General features: G+C 41.6%; 1 protein-coding gene across 3 annotated transcripts in view; it reads right to left on the bottom strand.

Moving 5' to 3' along the window:
• Positions 1–2620: 2620 nt before the first annotated feature.
• ube2o (ubiquitin-conjugating enzyme E2O) overlaps positions 2621–21994 on the bottom strand; it is a 55637-nt gene continuing 36263 nt past the window's right edge. The window contains exons 10-23 of one of the 3 annotated variants that reach the window (XM_074687815.1): positions 20364–20523; positions 20130–20285; positions 19136–19290; positions 18745–18857; positions 18358–18486; positions 15510–15599; positions 15096–15420; positions 14628–14992; positions 14371–14551; positions 11572–11708; positions 9920–10123; positions 9562–9619; positions 5223–6042; positions 2621–4891 (exon numbers count right to left, since the gene is read on the bottom strand). In XM_074687815.1, coding sequence (XP_074543916.1) covers positions 4864–4891; positions 5223–6042; positions 9562–9619; positions 9920–10123; positions 11572–11708; positions 14371–14551; positions 14628–14992; positions 15096–15420; positions 15510–15599; positions 18358–18486; positions 18745–18857; positions 19136–19290; positions 20130–20285; positions 20364–20523 — 2921 coding nt within the window. In that variant the 3' untranslated portion in view covers positions 2621–4863. Of the gene's footprint in view, positions 6043–9561; positions 9620–9919; positions 10124–11571; positions 11709–14370; positions 14552–14627; positions 14993–15095; positions 15421–15509; positions 15600–18357; positions 18487–18744; positions 18858–19135; positions 19291–20129; positions 20286–20363; positions 20524–21994 lie in introns of all 3 variants that reach the window. The other 2 variants (XM_074687806.1, XM_074687823.1) reach the window with 2 other exon arrangements.

Raw genomic sequence — 21994 nt, 5'->3', positions numbered from 1 at the left:
AATGGACCTGGATATCTATGTACATAATTAAAGATAAGGAAAAAAAATCCCATGTCACCTGACAATTTTAGTGTTTTGTTATACCTTATTGGCTGAAGTAGGCCATCTAGTGTCGTGAAGTGGTAATAGCAATAATTTGAGCCACAGCTTGCATCAAAGGTTTTTTTTCCTTTTTTACTGTGGGATGTTTCTGTGATAAAAAGTTATATCAATATATGCCAACTGCTAGCATATAAATGCAATTTACATTGCAAAAAATACACTAGCATCAAGCTAGGGCTAATTTTTACATATTGCGTTTGTTTGGAGATGTAAAACATGTTGAATGTTTTGAACAGGAATCTGGTGTAAGAGAGTATGTACATTTCTTTGTGTGTTCAGTTCTTCAGTGAAACTTAAAGCAAAAAATCCTGAATCAGAGTTTTCTCTTATCATCTGCTAAGCTAAGATAGCTGTGGCGTGAAACAAATGAGGAAATAAAGAGTGGAGCCTCCAAAAGAGTCTGCTAAATGTCGTACTACTAACAGACAAATGTTTTCTAACAGGAAAAAAAAAAAAAAACTTTGATGCAGGCTATGGCTCAAATTATTGTTATTACCACTTTAAGACACTAGATGGCCTACTTCAGTCAACAACATATAACAAAACAATAAAATCAACGTCAGGTGACGTGCAATTATTTTTTTTAACTATCTTTAATTATTAGGACTGGGATGATATCCTATTCTGGCGACACAGCTCTGTTGCGATTTTTGGGGGTGCTGATTCGATTAAAATTGTGATTCTTTAATATCTAAGATTTTTGTGACGTTAGGTTTGCGTTTTCAACGCCAAAGCTATGTGAAAAACATTAAATGATGATGATAAACTCAACAGACTATATCGGGAGCCATATTTTCCATAAAATGCACATCACGTGAGAAACATTTTGCCCTCTGCTGGAGAAAAGTGGTAACTTTTTTCCCATCCAGATTTAAACAAAGATTATAAACAAAGACATACCCAAAGTGTCAATATATTGTGTGGCCACCATTATTTTCCAGCACTGTCTTAACTCTCTTGGGCATGGAGTTCACCGGAGCTTCTCAGGTTGCCACTGGAATCATCTTCCACTCCTCCATGACGACATCCCGGAGACAGCACATTTTTGAGACTTTACGCTCCTCCACCTTCCATTTGAGGATGCCCCAGAGATGTTCAATCGGGTTTGGGTATGGAGACATGCTTGGCCAGTTCATCACCTTTACCTTCAGCCTCTTGAGTTAGGCAGTAGTCATCTTGGAGGTATGTTTGGGGTCATTATCATGTTGAAATACTGCCCTGCGGCCCAGTTTCTGGAGGGAGGGGATCATGCTCTGCTTTAGTATGTCACAGTACATGTTGGCATTTATGGTTACTTCAATGAACTGTAGCTCCCCAATGCCGGCAGCACTCATGCAGCCCCAGACCATGACACTCCCACCACCATGCTTGACTGTAGGCAAGACACACTTGTCTTTGTACTCCTCACCTGGTTGCCGCCACACACGCTTGACGCCATCTGAACCGAATAAGTTTATCTTTGTCTCATCAGACCACAGGACATGGTTCCAGTAAGTCATGTTCTTACTCTGCTTGTCTTCAGCAAAGTGTGGGCTTTCTTGTGCGTTATCTTCAGAAGGAGCTTCCTTCTGGGACGATAGCCATGCAGACCAATTTGATGCAGTGTGCAGCGTAAGGTCTGAGCACTGACAGGCTGACCCCCTACCCCTTCAGCCTCTGCAGCAATGCTGGCAGCACTCCTACGTCTATTTTCCAAACACAACCTCTGAATGTGACGTCGCCATGGGAGGTCTGTTCTGAGTGGAGCCTGCTCTGTTAAACCATTGGATGGTCTTGGCCACTGTGCTGCAGCTCATTTTCAGGGTGTTGACAGTCTTCTTATAGCCTAGGTCATCTTTATGTAGAGCAACATGTTTTTTTTTTTCAGATCTTCAGAGAATGACTAACTGAGCTCAATTTGGGTATGTCTCGCTTAGGGGTGTACTCACTTTTGTTGCCAGTGATTTAGACATTAATGGCTGTATCTTGAGTTTTTTTGAGGGAGCAATAAATTAACACTGTTATATAGGCTGTACACTGACTACTTTTCGTTGTTTCAAAGTGTCATTTCTCCAGTGTAGACCCATGCAAAGATATAATTAAATATCTGCATAAATGTGAGGGGTGTACTCACTTTTGTGAGATACTGTATATATCCAGATCCACTGACCTATGTCAAATTTGTTTAATTGTTCACTCTTTGTTGCTCAATAAAATTTTGTTTGTTTTTTTGTTTATTTGATTTTTTAAAATTTATTTTACTTTTCTTGTTTAACTTCACATCCTTACGTCACTTCCTTCTGACAGTGGAGGTGTCAGAGTGAAGCCTCCAAAATAGTTGGCTGAGAGTGGAGGTCTGCAGCTGGACTGTTTTGGTCTTTTTTGTAAGTAAAGCTATCGAGGTTTAAAGTAAACCAAAGTCATCAGAGTGCAGAAAAAACCTAAGTGCCAACCAAATATAATTTTGAAGACAACTTTTATTTTGAAATGTTTTCCTATCATGACGTATTTCCTTCTCTAATTACCCATGATGCCTTTTCTTTGACCAGCTGCAGATGATGAGGAGTAATAAATCAGAGCCACGATGTAGCTATGGTTCTGCTTGCAAAGTTTAATACATCACTATACAGTCGTCTTCAAGAAACAAAAGTAAACCATTAAAAAATGAAATAAGTACAATATCACACTCAGCAGTTTGTACAGTTATGCCCCAAGCATCCACGTGACTTGTTGGAACTCAAGTGTGTGTTAAATATATAACGTCTGCATGTGTGTGTATGCATGTGTGTATGTATTTAGATATTTGAATATAGTCATGACATCTGTACAGAGGGAATCAGGCTACAAATCATAACTTTATTAGTTCTTTTTTAAATATATCAATAACAGGCCACTGTGGAAATGTAGACATCGTACAGTCAAGTCTTGTGTGTAGCCCGTTCAAAAGGCTTAAAGCAACATGTTACATGCTTTGGCTGTAAAACAAACTCCTCGCAGGAATAATAATCTTAATTTTCATAATAATGGTTTCAATCTGAATAATATACACATACACAGAAAATTGTACATAGCGCCATGTGCCTGATACCCTGCTAGAGGTTTTTGCTTCCAGATCTAGCGAGATAGCTTCACATTTTCTGTTTCTGCAACTTGTTTACAGATGAGAAAGAGGATGAAACGTCACCTCACAGCTCCCACTGAAGATGTGTGTGTCCTGCAAAAAAATCTGAAATCACTACACTACACTTCTCCTGTAAGAGCCGAGGAGGTGATGTTTTACAAAACAGCAGGAAAGGAAAGGAAAGGAAAGGAAAGACAGCGTCATCCTCTGTAGCTTTAAAGGCAGCGAAATAATGCGAAGAGTAAAAACCAGGAAGAGGATAAAGTGTCGTGGATGCCTGATTGCCACATCTGGAACAGGAATGACGTTTTTTCGTAAGGGAAGACAAAACAAAATACCCTGATTCTGCACCTCTTCTTATTTAAAACTCAGCAGCTCCGGGCTCTTCATCCTCTCCCAGCATTCAATGCTCTCAACACTCTTCAAGTAAAACACCAGACAAGCCAACACTCTTTCACCAAGCACAAAGAAGTGCATCATCTCACCTGTGTTTAAGTCATACTAATCTGTTTTACAATCTGGATTATATGTGGAAATAAAGAAGATGATGTCAGATTGTTTAAAAAGATGTAAACAGACAGCTCTGATAACTCCAGGAAGCACCTAAAGGTGAGTTCACAGTTCTTTCCTTCACAGTCGGACGTTCAGGGTGACCCGACTGAGCTCACGCCACGAGGAGGGCGAGGATTTCGTCTTTCTATGTAACGTTAGTGGGTTATCCTCATGGCAGAGACAGCGTGGTAGAAAATAAGAGTTTGAATGTAAAAACACAAACAGGAGCGTCGTGTTTCTGAGGGTCTGATCTGCACGGTTCAAGAGGACGATAGTGCGTCTGCGTGTTTACGTTTTAAAGCATGATGAAGCAGCTCTGTACACAGCGCTCTGAGATCTTTAAGAACAATTCAAGTAAGGCAACATGTTGACGATAGATGACGGAATGGATGCTGTGTTTTTTTTTTTCTTCTTTCTATTTTAAAGTGGGGTCTAAAGTCGAGTTCCTTTTTGGTGACTGAACAGTTTCCTAACCTCTACAGGAAGTGAACGCACACACGCACCGTGACGCCGTCTGAGCTCCAGAGGTGATTCAGATGTAAACGTTTCACTCGGTGTTTGCTGCGTGAGTGGTTGATGAAGTAAGATACCAGCAAGTGCAGTGGAAGAAGTACTGAAGCTGTTGTGTTTGGCAGTTTAAGTGACATTCAGTGTGTTAAATATTCTTTGAGGACAGAGAGGATTTGGCAGAAAGCAGAACAACCAGTGACTTATACTTAAAACGCCCCCTCCCCCCCAGGTCAGGTGATTTACAGCCCGTTGGTTTGTCCGTGTTGTAGTGCAGGATGGTACAGCGGTTATATCAGTAGTGCTACAGATAGCCACAGTCAAGAGTTCCAGTTTTTTCATCCGTCTTTGAGTTTTCCCAGAATGCATCGCTCAGACCGAGCCAGCTCTACGGTCCAGAGACGGCAGAGTGGTTTCCCAGAAAAAGACCCCGCCCGTGCTGTGGAGGCTGCTGGAGGCAAAGCGGACGAGGAGGGCGGAGGAACATGGCACTGATTACTCCTCGCAGTCCACCTCCACGGAGTCCTGCTGAAGCCAAAAGACAAACTTTTGACCGTCCTCAAAGAGCTCCTTTGTGCTGCAAACAGACGCCTCACCTCTGTTTATTCCTCACACTCGTCTGCAGAGACACTAAAGGAGAACAAAGACATCGTCAAAACCAGAACCTGCTCTCTCCTCCTGATCGGAGAAGCTGCTCTCCTGCAGGCGCGCTTCAATCGAGAGAGGGGGAACAATGCGGAGCTTGGGCGGCGGGAGCAGATGGAGGAAAAAGGACAAACATGTGGGCAGTGCTGGGGGCACAGTGAAGCTCTGGACAGCAGGCTGAAAAACTGCTGCGCCCCCAGGGAGCACGCAATGATCCTCCTCTAGCGCCAGTGACGGATGAAAAGGTAGAAAAGGAGGAAGAAAAGGAGCAGGGAGCAGTGCAGATTGAGTCGGGGTACGGTGAGGAGGCACTTACTTGTCCTCTGTGTGCTCAGTGATGCCGGCGGCGGCCAGCGCGGCTCGGTACTGCAGCAGGACTCCTCTAACGCTCTTCACGAAGCCCTTAGAGAGCGGGAAGAGCGGGAAGCCGATGTCCGGGTAGCCGCTGCCCTCTGGGAGGAAGCTCCTGTAGCTCTTTCTTCGTTTCTTTGGTCGCACCACGGGCTGGCTTCCTGTGGAGCCCGCGCCTCCTCCACTCACCGAGCCCGATTCTGACGTCCCCCCGCGAACGACAGAGCCAGAGATGGCGGAGCCGCCTCTGTTCTCAGCGCCCCCAGAGGCGTTCCCCTGGGTGCTGTCGCAGTCTGAGTTCTGGCTCAGCTCCTGCTGAGAGGCCGCTACAGTCGAAGGACTCAGACCTGAATCCTCCAAGTCCTCCTCCATAATACTGCTAACTCCTGAGACCCCGTCCTCCCCGGGCTTACTGGGGCTGCTGTGGGCCACCGCCACAGGCCCTGATCCCAGGGGCAGTTGCTCATCCAGCGGCTCCACAGAAGGCTGCCGGTCTTTTGAGTGTCTGGAGGTCATGTGTGCAGCGTGACCCCTCTCAGCGGCCTCGTTCAGCTCCAGCCACACGTCCAGCCTGTGGACGAGCCGCCAGCCGTTGGAGACAAAGTGTTCCTGGATCTCCTGCTTGAAGACCTCGATGGGGTTCTGGAGGAGCTGCGTCATGGACTGGACCATCTTGATCAGGGCCATCTCGTTGTAGCAGCGGCTGTTCTCGTAGCCCTCCTGCAGCCCTCGGTCACTGTCAAAGCCGGCTTCGTTGTAGTACGGCTCGTTGACCAGGATGAGGCCTGTTAAGGGTACGAACAGAGAGAGGGTCAGTCAGTTCATTCACCTCACAGGTCAGAGCAGGTTCAAGACAGGAACTCGGAGTGTGTTAGTGTGTGTGTGTGTGGACTTGAACTCGGGTCGCACTTAAGTCGCGCACTCAAAGACTTCAGACTGAACTCTGACTCGTGAACAGTCACGTTTTCTTATTTGGCGTTTTAAGATTGATGAAACTCTGACAAACTTGATGTGATACCTTCCTTTTTTTCACGGTAACCATGGTAACCACTTTATGCATCAGGTGTGTGCCTTGATGCATAAAGTGGTATCACTTGTACATCAGATTATGACAATGGGGACCAGCGGCAGACTTGCAACTGCTGATGTATCATTTGTCATTATATTTGTAGGGGGTGAGTGTTGGCAAGAATCTCACAATACGATAATATCACGATATCAGGATATTGTGATATATCGCAATATTCTACCCAGTTATCTTGTAAAGCCCAAGGTCAAAATTACAGTCAGGGGAGGCCTCACTGGAACAGGAGATATTGTTGTTTTTATTTGTTGTTCTGTTTGAGGTAAGGTAGCACTTGATTCCTTCACATAGCCAGGCACACGGAGTTATTGGGTTGTTTATGTTTGTTGTTGTTTTTTTTGTTTATGGAGTCGGTGATGTTGGGGCTGTGTTATTCTGGATGTGTTTTGCTGTATGTTTTTTATTCTTATTTTTGACTTCACTTCCGTTGAGAAGTGTCAAAAGGGGTGGGGAAAGAAACTTTTGAGGGAGAGTAAGGTGTGCACCGGTGAGGAGCATGGTGAAGCTACCCCGAGGAGCTTTTGACGGATTATTCCTCTTTTTTCCTTTCTTCGATTGTCACCCCGCTGTTCTGGGGGCATCGACAGCTTTGGAGGAAGCTGGGGAGCAAAATATCCTTAAGGGAATTATTATTTCTTGTTTATTTTTCTTTCCCCTGGTGGAATAAGAGGCTGGTCGGCGGACACCGCGGGTTTTTTCCTTTGTTCCGGTTGGGATTACTTTGGTTTCGTTGGGATTACAGGTGGGAACTGAGAGAGGACTCAAATAACTTGAGGATGGACACAAGGGACTAAGGACTATTTCTTTTTTATTGGACTGAGTATTTTTTGTTTTATTTGTGAGTTGTGTTCTTCAGATTTGTCCGTCCAGGTTGGGCGTGTTTTCAGTTAAAGATTTTGAGCAAATATAAGTTTCAATTCAAGCACTGATCTGAGTTTTTGTTCTTGGTTATTTTTACGTTCCTTTTTGATTCATAAAGGGCAAGCAGAGGGATCGAGATCGTTAAGATCTTTGTTTTTCTTTTGTGTGTCGGCCCCGGTTACCCCGGCGGCCTGTGCTGTCCGCTTGCCCTGGTGAGTACAGTTTCACGTTATTCTAAGGGATAAAGTTGAACTGTTACAATCTTTGTGAGTGAAAACAACTTTTCTGTTTTATTGTGTTTGAAATAATGAACGTCAGATGCACTGTTTTATACTACTGTGACATTAAACTAATGTTGCAAAGAAACTATTGGGTGAAAGTTGTGGTCAGTATAATATTGCAGAAAACATGACCATGATCATTATTTCATCAGTCTACTACACTGTAAAAATTAAACTTATAATGATTTTAAACTAACTGACCCAAGAATAGAGAGAAAACACTGATATTTACAGCATCAAAACCCACATCATCAAGTTAAGGAATAAAATATTTTAAATATACTCTAAGATTATATTTGGCACAGAAGACATATTGAACTTCCAACACACCTAAATTATGAGTTTTTAGTTTAACAAAAATATTGATATTAAGAGTTGAAATATCGACATTTTATCACAGGTGAAAGTATCGTGATGTATTGCTGTATCAATATTTTTCACACTTCTGTACATTTGAATGTAAAAACTTCAAATAGGACGACACCAACTCATAGATGGATGAGAGAAAAACCACACACAGAAAAGAATCTCGTATAGAATAGGGGTAAAGCAAATTTATTAATTTTTTAATGCTTGGTAATTTTGACAAGGACAGATGTGAATTAAGAGATTTTAGCAAAATAAAGTAGAAAAAAATACTGATGGGATGGGTTTTTGGCGTAGTTAAAAGTTAGTGGCTGAAAACAGCCGTTACAGCACCAGTGTTACTTTTTGTAAAAATAATTGATGCTACAAAAAAAATGAGAAATGATAAAAAATCAATGATGCGACAAATCTTTGACATATCTAAGACTATGATGTCACGTAAAAAATCTCTGGTTTCTGATGGCTTTTTATATAGAATATAGGTCATTTCCTCTTTAACCCTCCCATAATCAGTGATGTTCTATCAGTTTAATTGCCCTTACGGTATTAAAATTTGTTAATTATTTTTCAATGCTTGGTAGTTCTGAGCAGGGCAGAAGTGGATTAAGAGATTTGTGTGAAAAAAGTAGAAAAAAATATTGATCTGATATGTTTTTAGAGCAGTCAAAAATTAGTGGCTGAAAACAGCCTTAACAGTACGAGCGTACAGTAAAGTTGTCCACAGTGGCTTTTAACCCTTTGAAAATGTTTAAAATCGTATTTTCAAAATGCATGTAAAAATAAGGTTCCTGCCCAAAATTCATTCAATTTGCTGTAATACAAGTAAAGTTATGGTCAAATAACTGATAAAATTTTACCCCAAGTGGCTGTTTTCAGCCATAGCAGTGCACAAGGGTTAATAAAAGAACAAAACAACCCAAGTGAAAAAAATAAATAAAATGACACAACATAAAAATGATAATGATAAGATTAACTATAACAGTATTAATTACGTTATATGATAATACATTTCATTTAATTCGTATAAACGTTCTTTGGTGTGCTGCTTATACTTCTCGTTGTGTGAATTAATGATGCTTATTATGATTAGTAGGATTAGTAAACAAGAGTCCAAGGGGCTTAATTCATGTTGTTGAGTGAAAATATTCTGAAAATTTTTGAAAATAGAAAGTGGTAATGTATACAATTAAAAATAATTAGTCATAATGTGTAACTTTAAGTCAGTGAATTATTTTAAGTTTTGCTAATCCTGTATCTCTCCCATTTCCATCTTTTCTGAAAAACAGAGCCCTGATTTCTGATTTTCATTGTAAATTTTTCCATATCATACATTTCATGTACGAGGTCCCTCCAGTTTGTGTCTAGCAAACTGTCCTTTTTCAACCAGTGGTTTGTCATTTTTTTCAGTATTGCAGCTCTTAAAATTAAAAACAAGCAAGAATCGCTCTCCTTTATCTCTTCTGTAACTTATCTATCTTAGCTTAGCTTTCTGCTAGCTTTGTATCTGAGTATTTGAGTAGATCAGTGAAGTTTGCTTGTCTCACTTGTTTACGTTGCACAGTGTGTTTTCTTCTGTTCTTTGTAGACCGGACAGCAGCAGATGACAAAAGCTCAAACACTTTTTTTTAAGAGACTTGAGACTTAAATGAAACTTGCAAAAAAGACTTTTGAACATCTCTGGTGTGCATGTGTGTGTGTGTGTATTTACTAACCTTGTATTGAGATGAGGACTTGCAGCAGACTGGACTTGCTGGTCCACCTCTCTGTGCCCTGTGTGTCAGAGAACAAATCAGCAGCAGACCTTTAAGAGGAGCTCTGGAAACAGACTCTGGAAACAGACTCTGGACAGACGATAAACACCGTCTGACCATTTGCTCCAGCCTTTTGGAAGTAAAAACCCTGGGTGAAGAACGTTACCTTTAACAACACTCAGAGCTTCTGTGAATCAGTGAAGCCGAGGAATTCATTAGCAGTTTTGATATTTTTTTGACTTGGGATTATTCATGTTTCGTTTCTAAACTTAAATTTCATGCTCATCTAAACCCAAACCTGACCCCCTCCAGGTCTCACCTTCCCGATCCAGGTCCCCAGCAGACTGACGCAGACCTTGCCGTTGTCGTAGAGGTTGGGGTTGAGGCGGCCGCTGCACTGCGACAGGTAGCGGAAAAGAGGCGGCACGGCGGGGTAGATGTTTGGCAGCTGGATGTCAAACAGGAAGAGGCCGTCCTCGTAGGGCGTACGAGTCGGCCCTTTGATCAGAGCCGAGAACAGGTCCTGAGAGACAAAGAGAGACTATTACAGCTGGAGTTAAAGAGGAGACACCAGGAGCTCAGTGCTATAAACATCAAGGGTTCAACGTGAGGTCCAGAGGATTCCCTAAACCCTCTTTCCTTTTTGGTCTGACTTCCTGTTGTTCAACTCACTAATAAGGTAAAATTTATAAGCTCTTAAAAATGTATATCAAACCTCCAGCTTGTTTTGGGTTTACATTTAAATCTTCCATGAAAATAATAAAAGACAAAAAAAAGACACCTGAATTGTGTGTAACAATTGGAAAATAGACAGAAACACAAATTTTATCTCATCTGGAATAAGTGGATTGATTTTGTTACCCCATTTAGAGCAGACTTTGTCTGACCCACTATCAGTTATTCTTCTCCAACCTCCTAAGTGAGAGACAATATAAATGTAAACTCCCTTTGTTCATTTGTACATAGTTATTCATTTGTATGAGTGATGTAACATATGTGGATATTATATGGAGATTTACACACATTTAAAATGTAAACAGCAACAAGGTGAATATGTCTAACGGTATATTTTTGAAGAACACACACAAAATTCTGCATATGTGTAAATAGAAAAGACTGGAAAAGGGCTTTGTATAAGAAATGCTTAACTGTTTATCAATGAAAATGTCTTTTCCAACAAAAAATAAAGAACTATAAAAAAAAAAACAATTGGAAAATAGGGTAAAAATAAACCTGTTAATTATAGAAAATGCTCAAAATGGAATAAGGAAGAAGTGATTCAAATTTGGAGGTGATCCGGATCACTGTTTGGATCCAGGACCTTTTTTAAGGATTCTTTATCATTGTGAGACAGGGCGGTTTTCACCCTATGTGTATATAACGTCATCATAAATGGTCCGATTGCTTTGCAAAACAATACAAGACAAGGTCACCATAATTTCTGACAGATGTAAAAGTACGATCCAGATCCTGGAAATATTCTGGATACTAAGATCCAGAATAAGAAATATGTACTGGGTCATCACAATTTCCAACACTGTCAGGAAAAAAATCATTGTACAAACCTGCAACTAACACCAAATTGTAGCAGACAGTCTGCTGAAAGGGAGTATAACATTAAAGTAGGACTAATGTGTTGGTGAAAATCACAATATGCTTGGTGGAGGTCTGCGCTCTCTGAGTGCTTTTCTAGTTTCCCATAAAATGCAAAATGAGTTAGAGAGAAACATTTCACTCTCTGCTGAAGAAAAGCAGTAATTTTTTTATAACCCAGTTTATTAACAAACTAAAATGGAAAATTTGAATTTAAAAGGAAAATAATTGACTCTTTGACAGATAATCTTGATTTTGATATTGTCAAACAAAAAACACACACCACCTGCTGTGGCAGTCAGACAGTTACAAAATGATACAGTTTGAGAGACTCGCACAAACAAAAAACAAAACACAACAAATGGCTCTAACACTCACCATGCGGTCCTCAAATGTTTTGACCATGATGCCGTCTGGCAGTGACGTTGCGAGCAGAACCATTTCCTTCCTCACTGTGCTGAAGAACTTCTTGGCCTCCGCGGGCTGAAACTCCATTTTCTTAAAGGAGTGAGTGTCTGAAAGCAGAGAGAGGAGGGACAGATGAGAGACAGTGGCTGAGTGAGTGAGTGTGTGTGCTGCAGACAGTGTGGTGCAGTGGTGATAGACTGACAGAGCGCTGCAAAATGCCCTCCAAGAAGAAAGCATTTATACATGTATATTTTATCTATTACTGTAAAATATAAACAAAAAGAGGTCAAATTTGATCTGTTTCAACATTTCTTAGTTTGTGACTAAACTAGGAAAACGATGATATCAGTGGAGGCAGATTAATTCAGGAAATGCAGCAATTTGTGCACTTTGATAGACTGATTTTCTACAGATCAGCTTAATTACAAATCTTCAGTTTTATTTGTTCTTTTTTGGATGGAGACTATGGATGGAACGGTTCACGAAAACCATGGTTCTGTTTTTATCACGGTGTACATTGTTGTTGTTTTGAACACCCCGGATTATCATAAACCCTAATAATTTACAATTAACAGATTATTTTTAATCAATTCTGTCATGTATAGTCATGAAAAACCTGAAAGATTGAGGCTGTGTCCGACTTCAAACATCATTAAAGCTGAGTGAAACATTGCTAGTTCCAACATGCCAGCTCCTCAGTAAGGAAAGTCACTATTGGCTGTCCCAGATGTCACTAAAAGTCACTAAATGATGCTGATGTTTAATTTGCAGAATAAACCATTCGCATGTAATTGTCATGGACTCTGTAGGAGAGAGAAATAACATGAGAGAGACAGAAAGCAGGTAAAACACAACATCATAAATATGTTCAGAACTACAAACTAACTTTCTCCAAACTCAAGAAAAGTCGCAAGAATTGTCGTCTTTAAAAAAAAAACTCCCAGAGAGATCTGAAAAGTCATTAAATGTAGCGACAAAGTCCATAAGTTGTCAAAACTCAGTCTTGGTTTTATCCTCCACTTTTTTACCGCCGTCATCAGAGCTCACACTGAATCTAAAGAGCTCAGTAACAGCAGAACAACACAACGCCACAGGTACACCCTCTAACTCTGTCTTCTCTGCTCGTCATGTAAACAACACACACGCTCCCTCACAAAGTGTCCTGCTGTACTCCACCTCAAGTTGTGCAAGCGTTTAATCGGAGCTACATACTCGCTTCAAACTGAGAAGTAAAATGAAGAAAAAAGAAAAACACGAACACATGTGCCCCGAACCGAGTGAGGAAAACTGAATTGTTTACCGTGCCATCCCTAGTGGAAAGGGTCACCAATATTTCTGGGATCGCAGGCAGAAAAGTTTTAAGATGTGAGATTTTAAAAAGCAGCAGTTTGGTTCACTTTTCTATAACATGTGAAGCTCAAATTATTTATAACACACATTAATGTTTGCATTTGTCCTGCTGAAGCTAATTATTAGTTTGTACAAATAAACAAACAAAAAAAGATTGTTTGGATTTTGGTTGAATGTCTCTTATTTACTTCAGATTGCAGAAACTACCAAAGTCTCTCAGAGGGGGGCGCACCTTTCCTTCATGCCACTCTCACCCCGTTTCCTGCTCTGTCCTTTGCCCTGTCCTCTAAATAAAAGCACAAAAATCTGAAAAATAAGTTAAGAACTAGATAATAGAAAAGGGAATTTAAAGGTCCCATATTATGCAAAAATCACTTCTTTAAGTCTTTTAGTGAAACTTGTGGGTCTTTGTCTTTCTTCCCAGCCCACAAAATGTGATATTTAATGACAAAACCTGTACTTAGTAGAGCTTGTGAATGTAAAATCCTGACCTAAAACGAGCTGTTTGGATTTTGGGGATTTGCCGACGTCAGCGATTCCCTATTTTGACCAATCAGGAGCAAGTCTGACCTGATTGGTCCACCAGAGCAGATACCCCCGAACCCCCACCAAGAATGCCGAAGTTGAAGAGCCATCACTGCTCTGTTTTTGGCTGTAAACAGCCACATAGTTCCATGCACAAGCTTCCCATCTCAGAAGAAGACAGACTAAGTGGCTAGAGTTCATTTATCAAGGAAATGTTCCAGCTACACTCAGTAAAACTGTGCATGTGTGTGCTAGTCACTTCACGGCCGACTGCTTTTCAACTTTGGACAGTACAACAGAGGGCTAGTGAATAGACTGGTCCTGAATCCAGGTGCATTACCAACCATCCTCCAACAAACCTGGGACCCTGGAAATGTGAGTATTTTAAATGGAGCAGATGGAAGAGCTTTTCCTCAGTGTCCCCCCCTGTCTCTGTGTTAGCTTCAGGATGCTAACTTTAGCTGCGGTTAGCCTGTTGTTTAAGCCTGTAATGTTACGGTAAACGAGCTTCGCTGTTTTCAAAACATTGTGCACTCGGAGTTCGTGACGCCGCTCTCAGTGACGCTGAAGAGCGGGGCGGTATCAGTGGTGACTCATTTACATATGAAGGCCACGCCCACTAAATCAGAGCGTTCTGAACAGAGGGGCTATGAGAGCCTGGAAACAATGCTGCTGTGCTTGATTTATTGGCTTTTTGGACCAAAACATGTTACTACCATTTCATGAAGACAACAATGATCCATATTAAACTGCAGAAAAGGAGCAGAATATGGGACCTTTAAACCAAATAAAAACTGGACCAAAGAAAACTTTTAGACAGTGCAGAGAAAGAAAGAGAAGGACAGGAGAGGTGACCCAAAGAGGCGATAAGTTGTTCAGGAAGTCACTCCTCACCTGGTGCCCACTCCAGCACTGAGAACACCTCTCCCTTGGCACTGGTGAAGGTGACGCCGGGCTTGCCGCCGCTCTGTTGGCACAGTACTGGCGTGTCGCTGAGAAACTCGCTGGGCCACTCTTGTCCCCCCACAGGTGTCTGCGGCTCCTGCTGGGGCTTCTCCTCTCCAGGTCTCTCTGCCTGAACAGAAACAGACACAAACGTAACACACGATCCAACGGTAGAAAGTTCACTCAGAAATAACTGCATCCCCTACCTCTGTCCCTGCTCCTGTGCTCCCTCCCGCCTCCACCACAGCCTCCATCTTCTCCTCCTCCACAATGGCCACGTTGTCCAGCGTCTTCCTCAGGTTCTCCTGCAGCTTCTTGATGTCGTCCAGGAACCGTTTCTCCTTGGTCGGTTTCTCGGGGGCTGTTGGCGTCACTGAAGGTGCAACGTGAGTCGTCGAGGCGGGCTCAGCGGACGTCGGGGAGGTGGGAGAGCCGCCGGTCCAGAGCTGCTCAACAGTCATGTTCTTCAGGCTCTCCAGGATCTTTAAGGCCTCCTTCAACTCCCTGAAGCCTCTCGAGGCGCCGTCTTTGCTGGGCTTCTCTGCCCCGTTGACCGCTCCTGGAGTGGTTCCTGAAGAGTAAAAGTTGTTTATTATTAATCTTACAAACTCTTCGCTCTTTAATCTCTGAGATCTGAAAATCTGGGATCTATTTTCTTGGATCAACCAAAGTACCTCCTCCAGAAGCTGGACTAGCTGCAGCCACAGGCACCTCCCCCTCCTCTCCTGGCCCTCCTTTGGTGGGACTGGTGACCGCTGCTTTGCCGCCCTCCACAGGTGGGATGATGAACGTGGAGGAGCCTGTAGGTGTGGGTGTTGGAGTCGTCGTGTTGGTGGCGTCAGCGTTGTTGGCGTGGCTGTCGTCCTCTGTGGTGAGCCCGTTATCCGTCTCCCAGCTGTCGCTCTCGTCCTCCCACTCCTCAGTGGACAGCGCGCTGCTCGTCTCCTCCACAGAGTCGTAGTCGGTCTCCTCGATCTCTGACTCCACGTTGTACAGGTGCTGTGTGTGCGTTTATTAAGGGGATTTTAACACACATCCTTCTCCGTATTCGAAAACAAAAAACATGTTCATGAATGAGAAACACTGACCTGAGGCAGGACGATGGTCATGGAGTTATCGGCCCACACCACCTCCACTTTACTGCTCACATCCACCCTTGACACCTGACCCACAGACGTCTGCACGGAGCCGGGAGGAGAGAGGAGTCATAAACAACAGTATTAAGAAATTTTACTACACTAGAAGTTTTTAATGGACGACCAAGCTGCTCTTATCTGCTGTGTAAAGCACAAAGTCAGCAGAGATCAACAGTGTTAGAAGGATCCTGTTGATTGAGGACACTCAGTGGGATCCATCCTTCTCAAACAGTTTCAGATCATCAGGTCACCTTTTCATTGCTTTCCATCCCCTTCATATAACGTTATTTACTCTACAGATGCTATGAGGAGGATCTTTTGTAATTGGACTCCCTCGCCACCTTCTGGCCCGGAGTCTCACACACACTGTCGTAAATAACTTTTAGCGAGGTGTGTGTTCGTTTTGGAATTAAATGAAGATCGGATCAAAACAAATTTTCTTTTTTCAAGACAGCTTTTTACTGGATACAACGCACCAAGTTAAGGTATTTATCAGTACAGTTACGTAGCGCTACAGTTTGAAACATTATATCAAGCTCACATTGTAGTAGCTGGTAGGGCTGAACGATTTTCGAAAGTAATCTAATTGTGATATTTTTAGAACAATATTGCGATTGGGCATACGATTCATTTTGGGGAATGTTTATCTTCTACATTGTTCACATAACACAAGTTTTAAGTCATTTTATAGTATGACTAACCAACAAAAGATACTGTTAACATTTAAACAAGTCTTTTTTGCATTTCTTAATCGAAAAAGAAAAAGAAACACTGTGAAATTTTACTGACCTCCAGTTGTCAGTAAGAGTAATAAACCATACAGAAAAAAGTGACCAAGGGGCATGTCTCTACGATCTACTGGATGGATCTATGGATCTTTGTAGCTCACAGGGTTTTTTTTGCCAGGGTTTTAAGGGAGAACAAGTACAAGCGACTATGTTTCCTTCAGGCCCGTGTACATAAACTTTTTTTTTCTTAAATTTAGGTTTAAAATCCATTAATTGTTCAGCCCTAGTAGCTGGCTATATGTAGCACTATCCGCAGCCCATAGTTTAGCAGTGGTGTATATTTAGCACAGCTGACAGCTCAGTGCTCTATGACATGTCTGCAATGTGTAACGTTAGTGAATCCTGGTTATGTCCAACTAGTCATCTACCAATCAGAGCTAATGTAACCTGACTCTTCATTTCATTGATAGACTCTAAAGTTTGAACAGACCACTGCAGAATAACTGCTGACTGTGGGTTGGAATAGACATTAGCTCAAATAGTTTAGCCCCTGTGTTAGCCTTAAGCTCATGCTCTATCTCTCTCCTGTTTATCTTTCTTCTGCTCTTCTGCCCTATTTCTGTCTGACAGTTAGGCTCCAGTGTCCACCACCACTACACATCTCATATCTGTGTTTTATCTCTTCTCACTAAACTTCGTCAGCTGTAGTGGTGTCGTCATAGAGGCCTAGGCGCGGCATGAATCAATCCAGTCTTGGACAACCCGAACTGGAAGCTAAGAAGCAGCAATTTGAAATAACCTATAACCAGCAACATTGGCGCTGATAATCTAACTTTAAAGTGTGGATTACGATCAGGCATATATCTAGAAGGGAGACTTTTTCAAGATCCCTTTCAAACTCTTCACAGCCCCTTTAACCAAGACTAAGATGTAGAGAAATGTTTGTCTTTATTTGAAGCACAATTATAAAAAAAAGAAAATATATAAAGTGCTTCACTAAGCAGAAATTAAACATTTTAAACCCAAATGTAAAGAAAAATAAAACATTTCCAAAACAAAGTGCCTGTTCTTAGAGTGCTTCACATAACTGAATTGACTTTAATCCATTTTTATTTATGAGAAGAATTTCTGCTTTAACCTCTTGAGACCTGAGCTTTTGTCTGGTGGGCATTTTTCACTTTCACCTTCATTTTCACCTAGCTTTTCGGATAAGTAAGACCTAATAAGTATAACAACTAAAATAAGTCTTGTACAGGAAGTTTGATTATTTGTTTTCTGAAATCTCTATTATTTGTTTGTTATTAGTGTTATTGTTGTTTTTTTTCACTAAAATGAGTGTAATGTTGTGATTTGATGATGATGTGGGCAGTGTCCCTAAATGTGACCAATAGGTTAGAGTTTTAAAAAATGAAGTATCATGGGTCTGAGAGGCAGAAATGTGATGACCACATATGTGGACGCTGGGTCCCAAGAGGTTAAATTTGGTGAACAGCAACTCCTCTTTGGCTATGTTGTATAAAACATCAGTGTTTCTGTAAGGCCTCGCCTGTTTTTGGTATAATCCAAAGGTTTATCTTTTTTATCTGGGCTTTAAAAACTGCTATAAATAAGTGTGATCAAGAAAAAAAAATTAGTTGCACTCTTAAAATTTTTGGTCGCAACCAAATTGGTCGTTCTCTGGAGCCCTGAGTTATTAAACCAAGTCAGTCACAGCTGGGGGTCATCTCATCGTGGGTGAGGGAGGTGATATATAAACACTGTTGCTCCTCCAATCAGAAACATTCAGCAGACAGTCCCTGCCTCTTTAGGTTCAAGATGTAAATTTATTATCCAAGACGTAAATTTAGACTCTTGTTTCGATGGTGAAAACGCATTTCAGGGTCTTACCAGGGGAAGGAAGGAATAAACGGTCCTTTTTCTCTTTATGGCCATGAGGTTATAAAAATAAGGATCTCTATGAATCATAAGGGTTATATCACGGTTATTTCTTAAAGCCCTGGATAAATGGTTTGAATTTTCAAGTCTTTGTAGTCTAAAATTACGTTTTTTAAGTTTTGTGGAGCTCTTCTCACCTCATTCTCGCAGTCGTTCTGTCCGTTCTCTGAGTTCCATATTCTGATGACGATGTCGGTGGTGCGGAAGTGGAAATCTGGGTGATCTGCGATGTCGTACACGCTGACATCCTCTTCCATACCGATGACCTGGATCAAATCAACATTAAAGGAAGGTTTTTTTCTTTTCTACTAGAAACTTTATGACGGGACTCTTGGCAAGGCATGAATTTGTTTTGAAAGACCACAGAAATAAAGAAATAGCATCCAGAGAAAACACATTTAAGCGCTAATCATCTCATTTTAAATCATGGATTGGGAACAGGCGAATAATTGAAAAAGAGACTGTTTCAAGATCACTGATGAAGCCACTTTCTCCCGAGAACAAAAGACGTTTGTTTTCCCGACCTCTACATCGTCGCTGCTAGAGTTGAGTTTGATCCACTTGACGACACACGTTCTGCCTTTGTGATCCCCAGACTGGATCACACCGTACACCCCCGGGTCCTGCAGAGCTTGGGCTGAAAGAAAACACAAACACACTCAGAGCCCAAAAGAGGAAATGGCTACTTCAGCTAGCTGTCACATCCCTGTAATTTCAGTCTCACCGACACACAAACTTAACACAGTTAGAGCAAATGACCCAGATACTGCAGGTACTGGGTGGCAGAGTGGCCTACATAAAAAATCCCGTTGCACCCCACAGGGACAGAAATGTGACACAGGAAGTGTCTCCACTCAAAGAGAACATGATAAAAATCAAAGAGAGCTGTTAGACATATCAAAACATTGTCCTCACGTCGTTTGTCGACCACAAAGTCTCCTGGACAGAACTCGTGGCTGTCCAAGTGCTGGATGGGGATGAGGTCGTTTGATCGGATCCCTTTCTCCACCCGCCCGTCTTTCCACATCACGTCTGCCGTGGTCTTTGTGGAGACAACTTCCACTGCAACCCTGGAGACACACAGACAGATGCAGAAAACAGAAGAAGAGCATTTAGAAACAACTAGTGCTACAAGGCAATTAAAAAATAAACTAATTAATTACAGGATTTGTAATTAATTAATCTAATTAACCACATTTCAATATTATTTTAGTGCATGACTAATCAAATGAATACACAAAGAAGAGAAGATTTGTAAATCCACATTTTTATCAACTGGCCAATATCAAAATGTCTGTTCGCTGCCATTGATGTCTATAGAGGCGGGGTCTGGTGGAGCTTGTCAATCAAAATCCTGCTAATACACTACTGTGGGTGAGAGCGGTGTGCTCTTTGGATGAGAGCTCAGCATGGATATGAGGAGAAGATGTGAGATGACAGAGACATAGGGAGACACTGCAAATCAGAAATGTTCAGGCAGCTCACGCTCCAACTGAGGATGTGGTAGTTCAGAGAGAAAGAGCGGCGCCTTCGCTAGAAAAGATGACAAGGATCATGGAGAGGATCAAAGGATGAAGCGATCAAAAAAAGTACGTTTTGTCTGTTTTTTTGGTCAAAAACAGGAAGTGAGACATAAAAAAAGAGAGCCCACTCTTCTTAGGTAGTTTTGGTGTTTACATAGTCAGAGAAAACAAGATTATTGGGGTCTTGAAAGATCGTTCAAGATACTCTGGAAATGCCTGGCAGCCAATGAGTTAATCTTGCGTTTATCTTTATAACACAGTAATTGAGGTTTCATTAATTAATCTAATTAACCCATTAAACTTACAGCCCTACAAATAACCAAAGTTGACTCTGAAAATCTTAAATCAGTGATTATGAACAGTATCTGACTGTTCTGTAAACCCACCGGTCTCCTGGCTTGAACTCCCGTGAAAACTTCGTCCTCTTCTTCTTATGCTTCCTCTTCAGATTACGGATGGACAGAGGGATGCTCTTCTTACGGTTGGTCCCCAGACCTCCGCTCTGAGAGGACGCTGTGGAGCTGGCTGACGACGTCAGAGAGCTGACAAAACAGACAGTCTCATTCAATAAAATCCCAACCCCTCAAATATCACATCGGTTAAATCAGAACAGAACAGACCTGGTGTCATCTGTGTCTTCAGCAGCCTCATCGTCAGCGTCCTGCTCTCCGTGTTCTGCCGAGCCGTCGTTGATGTTTTGGGGGTCTGGAGGGTTCTGGATGGGAACGGGGCCATTGTTTTTGGGATGAGATGAATCTGTCTGCTCCGGTTTGTGCTCACCTGTTGAGAGATAAAACGAGATGATAACTTTAAAACAATAAAAACAGCTAAAAACGTATTTAACATTCTCTGCAATGACTCATTTAAAGTTTTATTTGTCTTTAAATCCACTGTGAGGGACACTTACCACACTTAATTTTACTGGATTCTACTTCATTTCTCAAGTTTATTGTTTCTGCCCTGCAGCACAAATCCCAATTACTCTGTCCTCTCTGTACCAAACCTCATTTGTAAAAAGGATTGTCTGATGTCTCACAGGAGCTTTAAATCATCATGACTCTGCTTTTTCATGGAGGCTTTTGGTTCTCAGACACTTCAGGAAAACGGTGAGCAAAAAAATAAAGCTTTCTTCACTAACGAAAAGCTTGAGGACTTCGAGGCGCTTTTGTTTCCAATGCCAGTGATTTTAGAGTCAGGAACAGTAAAAAATGACACAGAGCGTTTAGCTTCTGTTTGTCTCACTGCTGACTGAAGAAGCTCTACGAACTGCTGTCATGATCAGGAAATCATTTTATCTGTAACTGAAGATAAAGTCTGACGAACAGAGCAGCAGGATTCCGGAAGATCAAACTTTCACTTGTGTAAAAAGATGGGCGACAGAACCACTCCCCTGTGGTGAAGCTGAAACATTTTGGGCTCCCCCTGGTGACTAACTGCAGAATAAGTCTTAGAGCGCACTTTATCTACTGTGACGGACAGAGCACAGTTCAAATTAAATTTTTTATTTTTACAGCTGATGGAAAAAACACTTCTATATAATCCATGTATGGTTTTAAAAAAGGTAATTAGTGGTTTAAATGGGCTTTGATGAATTTATAGGAGTAAACACCTCTTTTATGACTAGAAGTGACAAGATTTACAGGTGTTTCTTTCTCATTACTCCACACCTATCTCACAGACCGTCTAACATTAGTGTTGTTGTATTGTAGTTGTAATGCCAACTCATTCCAGTAGATGGTGGTAATTCACCAAAACCTGCCACTTGCATAAACAAACAGCGTTAGAGCCGTGCATTGTGGGAAACAGTATTCAGGTAGACTAGTCTGTTGCATACTGAGAAATTTTCCTGGATCAGTAGGACATCTGGGGATATTTAGTACACTGAAGATTTTGCAAGTTTACGCATACTGACGACTACATACTGAATTTCAGTCAAAATAGCAGGCACTGCTAGTGTAGGTAGCGGTTTGGAAAACAAATGGAACTTGGTTTGCTTGTCATGATAACACCACAAAATGGCTATGATTGGAAGCTAGCAGACTGAACTCCCAAGAAGTTTATGGTGACACACTTGCAAGTCAGAGTCGTGCACTTCGTGTAACGTCATGATTGAAATTTACCATTAAGGTTATTTCTAAAATTTTATGCAAGAACATTTAAAGTGTGCTAGTTTACAAAAAGGAAAAGCAATAAACATATCTTGTAAAAAATAAAAACATCCTGACAAATTTTCCCCAAGAGGAGAACGTTT

This window comes from Halichoeres trimaculatus, unplaced genomic scaffold (assembly GCF_033239565.1).
Source record: "Halichoeres trimaculatus isolate MK-OKI-2021-1 unplaced genomic scaffold, fHalTri1.1 fHalTri1_scaffold_2, whole genome shotgun sequence".
Taxonomy (NCBI): domain Eukaryota; kingdom Metazoa; phylum Chordata; class Actinopteri; order Labriformes; family Labridae; genus Halichoeres; species Halichoeres trimaculatus.
Note: the sequence above shows the minus strand (reverse complement) of the source record. Positions and strands in the feature narration are given on the sequence as shown.